We start from the raw sequence: 17,032 nt of genomic DNA, 5'->3' as shown, positions 1-17,032 counted from the left end.
CATATACGCAATGACTGCCTCATACTTAATCTGTGTGTCTATGAGTCGGCAATCTTGGATAGTCTCCAGTGTCCTTGTGAGCATGTTCCTCATCGCTCCGCCTATGACAAGACAACATGTTCTCTGAACCTGTTGTATGATCCTAACGTTGCACGTTTTTTACATCGCAGTCGATCAAAATACTGAGGCGTAACTAAGTATTGGTCTAATCACTTCTCTGTAGAACCAGTGGACTATCGTCGGATTCAGACCCCATTTCTACATAGTGCCCAACATCTGTGAGCCTTCTCGGTACGCTCCTGAATATGAATTCAAGATCACTCCTAGGTTAGGTAAGGTTTAAGTGGCAGTCTGCCGTTAGACTCACTTAGACGTTTACGTCCATTGTGATACCACAGGAACAGAAGAAGGAAGATGACTTCTAGTTTCTACCCTTGAAACATCCAGATCGCTTTAAAAAGCCCAATAACAAAACGAATGTTCACATCCGCAAAATTAGACAGGTTCTCAAAGAAATTAGAACCTAAAGTGGAACTCCTTTTAACTGCTAGTGCGTGAAACACACATGGAAGGTGTTCTATAGTCTCTTATTCTTCGATGTCCCCACAGCTTCTGCAAAAGTCGATGCTGGCAACCTTCTGTCTGTCAGCATGTTTTCCGATTAGACAGTGCCCTGTAATGACGGACACAATGACTGAGATGTCCGTTCTAACCAATGACAGCAAAGCAGTAGACCTCTTCAAGTCTAAATGAGGCCACATAGTTTTGGAATGCTCACAGCCCCCTCTTTGTGACCATCTAACATTCGTTTTCCTTCGGGCCTAGTCCTGGAAACTTAGCTTACATGTCACTAGAGGCATAGCCACAGATTCCAGTGTCCCTGGAATGTGTAAAGTAGTTCCTAGTCTCGCAAGCTCATCCCCTTTACAATTCCCTGGGATATCTCTGTGGCCTGGCACCCAGAACAAGTGAATTTTGAACTGTTCAGCCATCTCGTTCAGAGATCTGCGACAGTCGAGGGCGGTTTTTGTGTTCAGAAATACGTTCTCCATGGATTTGATGGCTGCCTGGCTGCTGAGAAGATATTTGACGCCAATCGTTGTTATGACATCATATCTTAGCCATTCCACCACTTCCTTGATTGCAAGGATATCCGGTTGATACACACTGCAGTGGTCGGGTATCCTTTTCGATATGACCAGTTCTAGATCTTTTAAGTCTAGTCGTCATCTAGTTTGGAACCTTCGTCTTTGTAACTTATTTTACCAGGGATATCATAGTTCCAGTCGGATCGATCAGGAATAGTGGTGCAGTACCGTAGCGCAGAGGTTAGCATGTCCGCCTATGACGCTGAACGCCTGGGTTCTAATCCTGGCGAGACCATCAGAAAAAAAATTTTCAGCGGTGGTTTTCCCCTCCTAATGCTGGCAACATTTGTGAGGTACTATGCCATGTAAAATTTCTCTCCAAAGAGGTGTCGCACTGCGGCGCGCCGTTAGGACTCGGCTATGAAAAGGAGGCCCCTTATCATTGAGCTCAAAACTTGAATCGGACTGCACTCATTGAAATGTGAGAAGTTTGCCCCTGTTCCTTAGTGGAATGTTCATGGGCAAAATTTGCATATACTTTTTATCAAAAAGCGTCTCAGATAGGGTGCTATCCCCACACTACCTGGAACATCGGACATAGTATCAAGGATAGCACAGTGTCCGTAGCCGCCACATGACCAAAGAGAAAGCTCCCTTAGTCGTACGGCAGTCGTCGCAATTTTGTCTAGCCATAATGTCCAGAGGCATTAGATGCAGCATTAAATTCAATGCATCAGATGGTGTCGTCCTCATTGCGGCTGTAATACATAAACAAGCCATCCTTTGGATCCGGTTGACTATTGAACAGTAAGTGGATTTTTGAAGCGCCGTCCACCAGACCACAATACCATATAGGATAATAGGTATGCAGTATATACCCAATGCATGACACGCGGTCTAAGCCCCCAACTTTTGCCAAGGTCTCTCTTGCAGGTGTATAGGGCAAGAGTTGCCTTTCCTGCCCTTTCCAAAATGTTGGATTTGAAGTTCATTTTCCTGTCCAGCAAATCACCCAGGGAGTTTGCGCTTTCTGCACATGGAACAACACAGCATATTATACTGTTTACAAACCACAATGGCGTTTGCTTCTGAGTTTATATGCAGGAAGTTATTCTTGATGGAATTAAAGTGTATTAGTGTGGCTGGAAAATCACAATCAGCTTTAGTTGGCGAACTCAAACAACTCAAAGTGAACAAAATGTGTATCGCACAGCACATTATGCTGTTTACAAACCACAATGGCGTTTGCTTCTGAGTTTATATGCAGGAAGTTGTTCTTGATGGAGTTAAAGTGTATTAGTGTGGCTGGAAAATCACAACCAGCTTTAGTTGGCGAACTCAAACAGCTCAAAGTGAACAAAATGTGTATCGCACTATAAATTGCTATAATGATACTTATAGCGTTGCGTGTCTGAAAGAATTAGCTTATAAGTCATCAGAGGCATACCCACAGATTCAAGTTATCCTGAAATTTTAAAGGTTGTATTTAGTCCTTTAAACTCGTCTGTTTTATAATTCCCTAGAATATATCACTTCAGTTTCATTTCTAAAAGGGGGACAATTTTCTGATAGAATCCTTCTTACAAATCTCAATGCCTTGTACACGAATAGTTGTTGTTGTTGTAGCTGTGTGTTTTACACTGAGAGGGCAGCCCCTGTCGATGAAGAATCCGGTACGTACTACCGGCTGCCATGGAATTGAATCGAATAGTCTTTCGATGATAACCCTATGTGCATGTGCTCATAATGAGAAACCGCTCCAAGAAATGCAACTCAAGACGACAAAAGAATGAAGTGCAATACAGAAGAAATTTCGCTAAACCTCCATGACTTGAGGGTTGCATGAAATAAAAAAAAAAAATAAAAATAAAAATAAACCACAAAGAACGTTAAATACGTCCATTTAAATGTGCGACCTGTCCTGGCATAAAGTGTAATGAACGTTCGTTTATTTTAATCTTTCTAGATTAACAAATTTGTTTGATGGTAGCGTATATAGATACAGGTATTAAACGTTTCTATACTTACAATTTAAAGATTTGTGTAAATATAAAATTCAAAATATAAATTTTTTTTAGCATTTTTATAAGTTGTGTTGCTACTTCCAACAACTGTGCCGAGTACCGTCCAAATCGGTCTATAACCTGATATAGCTCCCATATAAACCGATCTCCCGATTTGACTTCTTGAGTCCTTGCAACCCGATGAAATTATGAATGTAGTGCTCCATTACGACTTTAAAAAACTGTGCTAAGTACGGTCTGAATCCGTCTGTAACCTGGTATAACTCCCATATAAATCGATCTCCCGATATGACTTCTTGAGCCCTTACAAACCGCATTTTTTATCCGATTTTGCTGAAATATTTCCTGTAGTGTTCTATTATGACTTCCAACAACTGTGCTTAGTATGGTCCAAATCGGTCTATTACCTGATATAGCTCCCATATATACCGATCTCCTGATTTTATTTCTTGTGCCCCTGAGAGCCGCAAATTTTGTCCGATTTGGCTGAAATTTTACATGTAGTGTTCTGTGATGACTTCCAACAACTGTGTATGTATGGTCCAAATCGGTCTATAACCTGATATAGCTCCCATATAAACTGATCTCCCGATATGACTTCTTGAGCCCTTACAAGCTGCAATTTTTTTCCGATTTGGCTGAAATTTTGCATGTGTTTCTCTGTTACGACAGTCCAAATCAGTCTATAACCTGATATAACTCCCATGTAAACCGGTCTCTCGATCTCCGTTGTTCGGTTCCTAGAAGCTTTAATTTTTACTGGTTTGACAGATGTTTGGTATGTAGAATAAAATTATGCCCTTCAACTAAATTAATTTTGTATACATTTTTATCAGAATCCATGGTGGTGGGTTCCCAAGGTTCGACCCGGCTGAACTTAGCATGCTTTTATTTGTTACCCACCACCGAAGGAGGGGGGAATATTCATTTTGTCATTCCGTTTGCAACACATCGAAACATCCGTTTCCGAACCTATAAATTATATATATTCTTGATCCGCGTAAAAAAACTAAGACGGTCTAGCCATGTCCGTCCGTCTGTCTGCTGAAATCCCGCTACAGTCTTTAAAAATAGAGATATTTAGCTGAAACTTTGCACTGAATATTTTTTCGTCCATAAGCGGGTTAAGTTCGAAGATGGGCTATATCGAACTATATCTTGATATAGCCCCCATATTGACCGATCCGCCGATTAAAGGTCTTAAGCCCATAAAAGCCACCTTTATTATCAGAATTTGCTGAAATTTGTGACCGTGAGTTTTGTTAGGCCAGTCGACTTTCTTCTTCAATCTGGCCCCGATCGGTCCAGATTTAGATATAGCTGCCACATAGACTGACCTCTCGATTTAAGGTTTTGGGCCCATAAAAGCCGCATTTATTATCCGATTTTGCTGAAATTTGTGACAGTGAGTTGTGTTTAGCACCTCGACATCTTTTTGCAATATGGCCCAGATCAGTCCAGATTTGGATATGATTGCTGTATAGAGCAATCTCTCGATTTAAGATTTTGGGCCCATAAAAGGCGCCTGTATTGTCCGATGTCGCCGATATATTTCTACAATACGGCCCAAATCGGTCGAGATTTGGATATAGCTGCCATATAGACCCATCTCTCGATTTAAGATCTTGCGCCCATAAAAGACAGTGAGTTGCGTTGGGCCCTTCAAGTTTCTTCTTTAATTTGGCTACGATCGGTTCAGATTTAGATATAGCTGCCATATAAACCGATTCTCTCAATTTAAGGTCTTGGGCCCATAAACAGTTCATTTATTGTCTGATTTCCCCGAAGTTTGGGACAGTGAGTTTTGTGAGACCCTCGACATCTTAATGCAATATGGCCCAGATCGGTCCAGATTTGGATATGGCTACCATATAGACCGATTTCTCGATTTAAGGTTATAGGCCCATAAAAGACGCATTTATTGTCCGATATCGCTAAAATTTGGGACAGTAGTTATGTTAGGCCCCTTGACATCTTTCTGCAATATGGGCCAGATCGGTTCAGATTTGGATATGGCTGCCATATTGACCGATCTCTCGATTTAAGATGTTGGGCCCATGAAAGGCGGCTGTATTGTCCAATGTCGCCCATAATATGGGACAGTGAGTTGCATTAGGCCCCTCGACATCTTTCTGCAATATGGCCCAGATCGGCCCAGATTTGGCTATAGCTGCCATATAGACCGATCTCTCGATTTAAGGTCTTGGGCCCATAAAAGGTGCATTTATTGTCTGATTTCCCCAAAGTTTGGGACAGTGAGTTGTGTTAGTCCCTGCAACATTTCACATTTATAATTCGATTTCTCTGAAATTTGACACTGTGACTTATGTTAGGCTTTTCGACATCCTTGTCGTATATGATTCAGATCGGTTTATATTTGGATATGGCTACCAAAAAGGCCAATATTATACCCTCCACCATAAGATGGGGGTATACTAATTTCGTCATTATACCCTCCACCATAGGATGGGGGGTATACTAATTTCGTCATTCTGTTTGTAACTACTCGAAATATTCGTCTGAGACCCCATAAAGTATATAAAGGGTGATTTTTTTGAGGTTAGGATTTTCATGCTTTAGTATTTGACAGATCACGTGGGATTTCAGACATGGTGTCAAAGAGAAAGATGCTCAGTATGCTTTGACATTTCATCATGAATAGACTTACTAACGAGCAACGCTTGCAAATCATTGAATTTTATTACCAAAATCAGTGTTCGGTTCGAAATGTGTTCATTCACCGTAACGTTGCGTCCAACAGCATCTTTGAAAAAATACGGTCCAATGATTCCACCAGCGTACAAACCACACCAAACAGTGCATTTTTCGGGATGCATGGGCAGTTCTTGAACGGCTTCTGGTTGCTCTTCACTCCAAATGCGGCAATTTTGCTTATTTACGTAGCCATTCAACCAGAAATGAGCCTCATCGCTGAGCAAAATTTGTCAAAATTTGAACACATTTCGAACCGAACACTGATTTTGGTAATAAAATTCAATGATTTGCAAGCGTTGCTCGTTAGTAAGTCTATTCATGATGAAATGTCAAAGCATACTGAGCATCTTTCTCTTTGACACCATGTCTGAAATCCCACGTGATCTGTCAAATACTAATGCATGAAAATCCTAACCTCAAAAAAATCACCCTTTATGTTCTTGATCGTCGCGAAATTTTATGTCGATCTAGCCAATTCCGTCCGTCCGTCCGTCTGTCTGTCGATAGCACGCTTACTTGCGAAGGAGTAAAGTTATCCGCTTGAAATTTTGCACAAACACTTTTTATTAGTGTAGGTTGACTATGTAAATGGGCTATATCGGTCCATGTTTTGATATAGCTGCCATATCAACTGATCTTGGGTCTTGACTTCTTTAGCCACTAGAGGGCACAATTCTTATCCGATTTGGCTAAAATTTAGCATGAGGTGTTTTATTGTCACTTCCAACCACTGTGTTCAACACAGTGGCTCAATTTCAACCATACGATTTCAACCATACTCAGTATGGTTGAAATCGGTCCATAACCTGATACAGCTGTCATAGAAACCTATCTGAAGTCTTGACTTCTTGAGCGTCTAGAGGGCGCAATTCTTGTCTGATTTGGCTGAAACTATGCACGACGGGTTAAGTTATGACTGCCAACAACTGTCCTAAGTATGGTTCAAATTGGTTCATAACCAGATATAGCCGCCATATTAACCCATCTTGAATCTTGACTTCTAGAGCCACTAGAAGCCCCAATTCTCATCCGATTTGGCTGAAATTTCGCATGACGTGTTTTGTTATGACTTCTAACAACTGTGCCAAATATGGTTCAAATCGATGCATAAGCTAATATAGCTGCCATATAAACCGATCTGGGATCTTGACTTCTTGAGCCTTTTGCGGATTTTTTATATAGTCGGCGTTGAAAAATTTTTTCAACGGCTTGTGACTCTGTAATTGCATTCTTTCTTCTGTCAGTTATCAGCTGTTAATTTCAGCTTGCTTTAGAAAAAAGTGTAAAAAAAGTATATTTGATTAAAGTTCATTCTAAGTTTTATTAAAAATGCATTTACTTTCTTTTAAAAAATCCCCAATTACTTTTTGGGCAACCCAATATTATCCAATTTGACTGCACAACGGCTTCTCCTGTGATCTTCAACATACGCGTGACATATGGTCCGAATCGATCAATAGCCTCATACAGCTCCCATATAAACCAATCTCCCCATTTTACTTCTTGAGCCCCTAAAAGGCGCAATTCTTACTCATATTGTCTGAAGTTTTACACAATGACTTCTACTAGGGTCTCCCACATTCAATTCAGTTATAGTCCGAATTGGACCATAACTTAAAATAGCTCCAATATTATAGCAATTCTTTTTTTTATCCTTTGTTTGCCTAAAAAGCGATATCGGGAAAAGAACTCGACAAATGCGATTTATGGTGGAGGGTTTATAAGATTCGGCCCGGCCGAACTTTGCACGCTTTTAATTGTTTTATCCAAATTAGCATCTTTTATAGACAATATTATTCATTTTAAAACCTGTATCATTCGTTTCGATTACGGCGGGGCCGAGGTTTGTACGGCTGTTGCGAGAGCTGATACCATCCTAATTTGACAATCAACATTCCATTAAGGAACAGGGACAAACTTCGCACACATCACTGAGTGCTGTCCGACTGAAGTTTAAGCTCAATGATAATGGGCCTCCTTTTTATAGCAGAGTTCGAATGGCGTGCAGCAGAGCGACATCTCTTTGGGGAGAGGTTTTTACATGGCATAATTACTCACAAATGTCGCCAGCATTAGGAGGGGATAATCACATCTGAAATTTTGTTATCTGATATTCTTGCCAGAATTCGTATCCAGGCGTTTAGTGTCATAGGCGGACATGCAAACCTCTGTGCTACGATGGCTTCCGAGCTGATACCATCCACATTGTCTTATCTCCATTTACTGCCAGAATCACTTTCACTATTCTCCTTTGATCTCTTCTAAGGCTCCAATTACTGCTTCTAGTTTACGACCCATATTATGGGGTCTTTAGTCTTGCTGACTTTAGTTTTTGATTTGTCACACAGTACTCTTAAGCGTATCTTGTATTCCATTGGAAGGAGACTTACACTGGCATATACTGTCTTGTCTCCTCTCCAATCATTGGCAATGCGTTCTGCTAGTGACATTGCGTAGATGTGCTGATGCATACACTTTTTCAGCTTGTCGACTCTGGTCTTAAACAGTTACGCTGGCAGCCCATCAGCTTCTGTTGCCTATTTCGTTATCAGGGATTGTCTCTGAATTATTGTCGTAATCGCCTCAATCGCATACTATGTAGATGCTGGTAAAATGTGCGAGTCTTTTCGATCCAATTTCCTTTTGAGCTCTGGAAGTTACCTTTATAAGATTTTCTATACAAAATCGAAAGTATTTACGCAATTAAATATTTCGAACAATTTCAACAGCAATGAAATTTAACTTGACTGAAGTTAAAGTTGATAAATGATTTAAGATATTCTATACGCCATGGCACACAAAGTGGTTTGGGCGAAGTCAAAACATGTCCTGAGTACGTTTCACTTTCCACTTGATGTAACGTTTTGATATTCATAACCAAAAACCCCACACCACATACATTCTTACGTGCTAAACAAGACAGGTAAGCAAAAGTTGACAAGGAAGGCACATTAGGAGACCAAGGCGATGATGCAATCCTACTTGCATTTTATTTAACACTAGCCGAACCGGGCCCGCTGCGCTGCGCCTTCTTTAACTCTCTAATATCTTTTTAGGGTGCGGACACTTTGTCCTAAATGCGGATATCGAATATGTGGCATTGTAGCCTATGACGCTAAACGCGTTTAAATCCTTGCGAGAACATCTGACAAAGCGGTGTTTATCCCTTCTTAATGTTGGCGACAATTGCGAGGTACAATGCTATGCATGGTCGTTTAAAAAATTTTCTCCAAAGAGGTGTCGCACTGCGGGGCGCCGTTCGGACTCGGCTATAAAAAAAAGGTCCCTTATCATTGAATTTAAACCTGAATCGGAAGCACTCATTGATGTGTGAGAATTTGCCCCTTCTCGGTTCCTGGTGGTAATGTTCTTCCTTAGGGTAATGTTCTCATTAGGGGAGCCATCCCTCCCTCAGACATTTCAACTCAAATATGGATATCAAATTCTTGCTGCACTTCCAAATCCCTTTAATTTGAGCCCCATATTGCCATGACCGGTAAATATGAACCGTTTGGAGGGTGTTTTGGGGCTGGGGCGGCCACCGGCACTTTTAACTGAATATAAATATCAAATTCGTTCTTTATTCCCAACGAAAATGAAGTTCAGTTTGGCTCCAAAATTGTACTTGGATCCAAATTTTAATACCATATTCGTGTTCTGCTCTCCAATACCTTTCATTTGATACCCTTATTGTGCCCATCGGACTACTTTCGGATATGGGTGGCGTTTTTGGGGTAAGGGGAGGGTCCGCCTCCACCCAATATCTTAAAATTATATAGCCTATGTTTCCTTCCAGACAAATGTACACAATCTATGAAAATTTTAAGAAAATCGGCTCAGCCAAGTAGCATTTAGTCATAATGGGTCTAATGGGGTTTTTGAGGGGTGGCGTGACCCCCTATACTTCGATCTGATTTTGTATGCCCGATTCGAAATCTACTCCCGAATACCCCTCATTTGAGCCCCATATTGAGGTGAACGTCCAATATGTCTGTTTGGGGGAGTTTTGGGGTTGGGGCGGCCCGATGGGTATTTAGACTCACATTTTAATACCATATTCGTATTCTACTCTCCAATACCATTCATTTGATACCTATATTGTCCCGATCGGTCCACTTTTGATTTTGGGTTGTGTTTTTGGCCTAAAGGTACCTTCCGATACCGAAAAATTATATAGCCTATGTTTCCTTCCAGACTAACCTACACAATATGCGAAAATTTCGAGAAAATCTGTTCTGACATTTTTCGGTCTGTACGGAACCGAGTCCCATATATCCATGATTGGCTAATGTGCCCATTTTAGACGTTTTTGTGGGGGTAGAGTGACCCCCTATACCTCGACTTGAATTTGTATGCCAGATTCGTTATCTCATATTTTTTTTTCATTTGATACCCATATTGTCCTTATCGTTCAACTTTTGATTTTGGATGGTGTTTTTGGCGTAACGGTGGAGGGTCCGCCCCCTCCGTTATCAACAAATTATAAAGCATATTTCTTCTTCCTGCGCATATTCGTAATCTATTCCCAAGTACCTTTCTTTTGAGTCCCATATTGTCATGAACGACAAATAAACCTATTTCAAGAGGTTTTGGGGCAGGGTCGGCCCCCCTGGTATTTGGACTCAACTTTTGTCATGAAATTCGAACTCTACTCTCGAATACCTTTCATATGAATCCCATATTGTCCAGATCGGTCCACTTTTATTTTTGGGTAGTACTTTGTGGGTAAGGGGGAGGGTCCGCCCCCCTCCCGCTAACAAAAAATTATATAGCCTATGTTTCCTTCCAGACCAACCTACCCAATCTGTGAAAATTTCAAGGTAATGGGTGCAGCCGTTTTTGAGTCTATACGAAACAAACAAACAAACCGACAAACAAACACCTTCGACGAATGCATATCGGCGACAACTTTTGTTGATGTCGGTGCCACATTTCCATGTGGAGGTGGCGCTCTTATAGGTGAGGAAGCTCGTTCCGGTCTATAAGACCAATCGCCGCGGGAACATGATGGTCATTGGTTATTTTAAGGCGCCAATATCTCGCCTTGTCGTATCGAGCACCATAGGCACTCAGTATTTAAGCAAGAGGTGATGCCACCCAGTCTCTCACTGAGATGGCGTCAATAGGTGAGATATTCAGACTCATAGTCTTTTGCAATTGAATCAATTTTTTTTGAAAATTTTCAACATTTGCCTCTCCCTTTTCATTTACGAAAACATCCCACACTGTGCCCCAAGAGCTGCAAAGCCAAGAAACCTTTCTTCCTCCAAAATGAGAGCAAGTGCATCTAAATGTGTATGAACACAGCGACATGTGAAGAAGACAAAGTGTTTGTGCTGTAGTTTACTTTATAATTTCGTTAAAATTAAATAAAGCCAACGTTCCAGTTGTGCATCCTGTCAAGAGTGCATCTGCACTAAACCGCCTCACGCAAAATATGGAAAATCACAAAATAAGTTGAAAACCAAATTAAACCAAGACGCCCGCGTAGAGGAGTTGGCAGCGTTGCTTTATGTGATTTACCATTATGCGGTACGTGGGTTCGATACCCAGCAGGGTCTGCAAAATCAAGCAGCGTATTAGGAAGGTTCAAACCGCATTGATTAGTAAACGGTGTAGAAGCTATGGAAAACAAGTAAAAGCGTGCTAAATTCGGCCGGCCACCATGGATTTTGCTAAAAATGTGCCCTTATTAACTGAGTTTGTATTTGAATTCTTTGGTCTCAAGAAGTCATATCGGTACTTAGGGCCCTATATCGCCATTGTGGCCGATTCGAACAAAATTTGGCATGGATGTTGTATGTCATAAGATAGGATTTTGGGCTAAATTTCAGCCAAATTTTAGCGTGGATGTTGAAAGTCATAAGATAGGGTATCGGGCCAAATTTTAGCCAAATCGGAGGAAATTTGAGGCTTCTAAGAGCTCAAGAAGTTAAATCCAGGGTTCGATTTATATGAGGGCTATATCTGTTTATAGACCGATTCGGATCATACTTGGCATGGATGATGATATTCATAAGACAAGTCTTTGTTCCAAATTTCAGACAAATCGGATGAAAATTGAGGCTTCTGGGACCTCAAGAAGTCAAATCCGGTGATTGGTTTATATGGGGACTATATCTGTTTATAGACCGATTCGAATCATATATGGCATGGATGTTGGAAGTCATAACTCAAGACATTGTTTTAAAATCTTAGCCAAATCGGATTACTATTGAGGCTTCTAGGGTCTGAAGAAGTCAAATCCGGGGATCGGTTTATATGGGGGCTTTATCTGTCCATAGACCGATTTAGACCTGTTGAAAATACTTTATGTTATTCTACTTTAGTTCAACATAATTAATTTGATTAAGTTACCTTAGTATTAATTGTTGTGTATTGAAAAAATAATTTTCATTTTCCATATCACTCTGTATACTGAATTTAAATAAAGCACACACATTTAAATTCCATTGCGTACATATTCTGTCTCAATAGGTTATGGGCCCAGAACTCATAACGCGAATTTTGAGCAAATAAGAATAATTCAAACTACATAATCTGGACTAGCAATGCAAAGGCCGTTGTTTCTGTTGGTCAGAAAAATATTGAATTGGTGAACTTTGTGTACCGGGAACAGAAATTCAAAAGGTGAAATTTTCTGTTGGACAGAAAAATTGTTAAATTGGGAAGCTGTGTATACCTGGAAAAGCGATTCAAAGGCTGAAATTTTCTGTAGGTCAGAAAAATTTTTTGGAATCGGTAAGCTGTGTATCCTGATCTGTTGAAAAATGTCTACGTTTAATGGACGCATTCCGTTGTTCAACGGCAACAATTTTTTGACATGGAAAACGCAAATGGAGGCTATTTTGCATAAAAATAGATTGCTGAATATTGTGATGGGTGAAGAAAAATGTCCGGAAGTTCCAATTTTACCTCAAAATGCAACGAGTGAGCAGAGAACTCAATTTGAAACCAAGATGGAGACCCTGAAAAAATTCAAGGAAAAGGATATGGATGCAAGAGCCGAAATTTTGATATCCTTGGAAGCAAACATAGTGAGTATGGTGAGACATATCAAGTCATCAAGTGAAATGTGGAAACATCTGGAAGATACTTTTGATCGAAAGACTATCAGAAAGAAGATAGAGTGCTACAGGAAGCTGCTAAACTTCAAAATGTCTGAAAACCAGAGCGTGTCGGAATTTTTAATTGAATTCGACGTTTGTGCTGCTTCGATTCGTGAAATGGGTGTTGAATTGGATGAAGACCTTCTTGCGGTTATAATTGTAGATGCATTGCCAGAGAAATTTTCAGCTATTAAGGCTGCCGTGGATACTGCAAACGAATTTCCGAAAGTTGAGGTGTTGAAGGCGCGTTTGTTGGAAATTGGTGATAAAAATGCGTTAGATCAAGATTCTGCAATGAAAGCTAAACATTACGCAAGAAAGCAACATCAATATGGTTCAAATTACAACAAAACTCAAGCTGAAGGTATGTTCAAAAAGACTTTTAAATGTTTTCGTTGTAAAAAGAAAGGACATAAAGCCAGCAAATGTAGAGAAAAATTGTCATTTGAGGAAAACTCTCGCGGTGTTGAGGAAAAAGCAAAATGCATGGGTGCAACAGAAACTGCTATGATCGTGAAATCTAATCGCGAATGGACAATAGATAGTGGAGCGACTTCCCATATGTGTAATGAGGAATCTCTATTTATCCAACTCAACAAAGGCTATAATGGTAAAGTAAAACTGGCAGACGACAAAGAGGTATGCATCAAAGGTATTGGTAAAGTTTCGATTTTTGTAAATGTACAAGGAAAAAAGAAGACCATACACTTTGATAACGCACTATATGTACCACATTTGAAATGTAACCTTGTGTCGGCCAGTAAAGCTACAGACTCCGGTTGTAAAGTAATCATGGAGGGCAAAAAGGCTTTAATTTTGAGAAAAAATGAAATTTTGATTGAAGGCCACAAGAGAAACAATGTATATTTCGTCAATTTGTTTGAAGATAAAAAGGCAGCAAATAAAGTGCATCAAAGCAACGAAAAGAATTTTAATTTGTGGCATCGGCGATATGGGCACTTAAATTGTAAGGACTTAAGCCGACTTTCGTCTTTTTCTATGGTAAATGGATTGCCAAATTTGAATGCGATGCAAATTGATTGCGAAGCTTGTATTCGTGGAAAGCAGACTAGATTATCCTTCCCACATAAAAATGAAAAATCTTCCACGGAAATATTGCAACTTATTCACACAGACTTATGTGGTCCTATGAAGTGTGAGTCTATGGGACGAAGTATTTATTTTGCAACTTTCATTGACGATTTCTCTCGTAAAGTGTATGTCTATTTTCTGAGACATAAGAACGAATATTTAGAGAAATTTAAAGAATTTAAACAGGCTGTTGAAAATGAAACTGGAAAAAGGATAAAAATACTTCGAAGTGACAATGCAAAAGAGTTGGTTGGGGCAGATTTTTCGAATTTTTTGAAGAAAAATGGAATTAAACGTCAGCTAACAGTGGAGTACACCCCTCAACAGAACGGCGTTTCCGAACGTATGAATCGTACTTTGGTGGAAATGGGTCGTTCCTGTATGTTAGATGCTGATTTACCAACTTCCTTGTGGGCGGAATTGATTAACACGTCAGTGTATATAAGAAACAGATGTCCGACAAATCTAAACAATGAAAAAACTCCTGAAGAAATATGGACTGGTAAGAAACCTTGCGTGAAACATTTACGCCAAATAGGATGTAAGGCTTTCGTTTTAAACAAGAAGTCCAAATTCAAATGGGAAGCCAGGAGTGATGAACATATATTAGTGGGCTATTCCGTTGAATCAAAGGCATATCGATTATGGAGACCAGGCACTAAACAAGTTGTAAAAAGTCGTGACGTAAGATTCATTGAGAATGAATTGTACAAGAATGTGAACAAAACAAACAAAGAATTGTTTTATGAATTTGAAATCAAATCTCCAAAAATTGATAAAGTGGATCAACGATTCGATGATGATCGGTCATCCGATGATGTTGACAATGAGACGGATGACGAGTTTTCTGAGTGTGACAACTCGGAATTTTCAAATGAAGACTGTCAAAGTGGTGAGAGTTCCAATGAAATTCCAAACGAGAATGTCAGAGATGCTGGAAGTAATAACCAAGACCAGTTTGAATCCATAAAGCAGAGGCTTAGATCGTGGACGTTTAAAAAAAAAGATGAGTCGTCTAATATGGTTGATGAAAAATGTATGGACCCAAGATCAATAAATGAGGCTTTATCATCAATTCTTGCAGATGAATGGCGTAAAGCAATTGAATCAGAATACGCGTCATTGATGAAGAATAATACCTGGACTTTGACAAACTTGCCTGAAGGAAGAAAAGCTGTCGGTTGCAAATGGGTTTTCAAGTCGAAAATAAAACCCGACGGGACAGTTGAAAAACGAAAAGCGAGACTTGTAGCAAAAGGCTATACTCAAGTCATGGGCTTAGACTACGTTGATACATTTGCCCCAGTTGTAAGGCAAACTTCATTGCGATTGATTTATGCTTTGTCAGTGGAGCATAATCTTCAATTAAGACAATTGGATGTATCAACTGCTTTTCTAAATGGCACACTGGACGAAGAAATATACATGGAACAACCAGAGATGTTTGTTCAGGAGGCAACAAAACATAAAGTGTGTAAATTGCAAAAAGCCATCTATGGACTCAAACAATCAGGACGACAATGGTTTAAATGCATTGATGCTATAATTTTAGAGTTTGGATTACATCGATCAAACTATGACCAGTGCATTTATTATGTCCAAAGTGAAGATACACTTATGATTGTTGCACTATATGTAGACGATATAGTAATCGCAACTAATAACCAAATGATAACCAAAAAATTTGTGAAGGCACTGCAATCTAAATTTGATATTCAAGACTTAGGCGTACCACAACATTGTATTGGTCTTGAAGTAAATGTAAAGCCAAATGAAGTATCGATTTCGCAGTCAGGATATATAAAGCTGTTAGTAAAGAAATACTAGAAAACTGCAAACCTGTGAAAATTCCTATGTCTGCAAATGTGAAACTAGAAAAGGACCCAAACAATGAAGAAGAAAGGGAAAAAGTGGATGAAAAAGTCTATCAAGAATTAATTGGTTATTTATTGTACGTAGCATTGCATAGTAGACCAGATATTGCATGTGCAGTTAACATGTTATCGCAATTTTCAAAAGACCCCCGGAAACAACATTATAATGCTGCTTTGCAAGTAATAAGGTACTTGAGTACAACAAGGAATGCAGCAATAATATATAAAAAGAATTCGGCACCTCTCATGGGATTCTGTGACGCCAATTGGGCTCAAGATATCAATGATAGGAAATCTCAAACTGGGTTCTGTTTTCTCCTAGCAGGTGGAGCGGTCACCTGGGAATCCAAAAAACAAAAGGTGGTTGCACATTCTAGTGCTGAAGCGGAATATATAGCTTTGACTGAATCAGCTAAAGAAGCCTCATATTTAAGTTACATACTTGAAGAACTTGGATTATTCAATGGCAAACCAATAAAAATACATACTGATTCTCAAAGTGCGCAAAAAATGGCAGAGTTCGGTTCTCATCATTCTCGAACAAAACATATCCACTACAAGTATCATTATATTAAGGACACAATACAAAATGGAGTTGTTGAGCTGCGGTACTTGCCTACACAAGATATGTTGGCGGATGTTCTAACAAAACCAGTACCGAAACCAAAACATATTTATTGTTCTAATAATATGGGCATTAAACTTAATTGTTAAATTAATAATGTTGAGGAGGCATGTTGAAAATACTTTATGTTATTCTACTTTAGTTCAACATAATTAATTTGATTAAGTTACCTTAGTATTAATTGTTGTGTATTGAAAAAATAATTTTCATTTTCCATATCACTCTGTATACTGAATTTAAATAAAGCACACACATTTAAATTCCATTGCGTACATATTCTGTCTCAATAAGACCATACTTGCCATGGATGATGTAAGTCATAACACAAGTCCTTGTTCCAAATTTCAGCCAAATCGGATACAAAATTGAGGCTTCTAAAAGCTCAAGAAGTCAAATCCAGGGATCGGTTTATATGGGGGCAATATCCTAATCTGAAACGATGTGGCCTATTTGCAATCCCTAACGACCTACATCTATAAGAAGTCACTATGCAAAATTTCAAGCG

General features: G+C 39.5%; 1 protein-coding gene across 1 annotated transcript; it reads left to right on the top strand.

Moving 5' to 3' along the window:
- Positions 1-15,881: 15,881 nt before the first annotated feature.
- On the top strand, positions 15,882-16,616 carry LOC131997380 (uncharacterized). Its single transcript, XM_059368341.1, has one exon. The coding sequence runs from the start codon at positions 15,882-15,884 to the stop codon at positions 16,614-16,616; it is 735 nt and encodes a 244-aa protein (XP_059224324.1).
- Positions 16,617-17,032: the final 416 nt, after the last annotated feature.

Source organism: Stomoxys calcitrans, chromosome 1 (genome assembly GCF_963082655.1).
Source record: "Stomoxys calcitrans chromosome 1, idStoCalc2.1, whole genome shotgun sequence".
Lineage (NCBI taxonomy): Eukaryota > Metazoa > Arthropoda > Insecta > Diptera > Muscidae > Stomoxys > Stomoxys calcitrans.
The sequence above is the reverse complement of the archived record's forward strand: the minus strand, read 5'-3'. Positions and strand labels throughout refer to the sequence as shown.

Excerpts from the sequence above, each read along its gene's own strand:
- LOC131997380 (XM_059368341.1), top strand. The coding sequence starts at position 15,882 with ATGTCTGCAAATGTGAAACTAGAAAAGGACCCAAACAATGAAGAAGAA.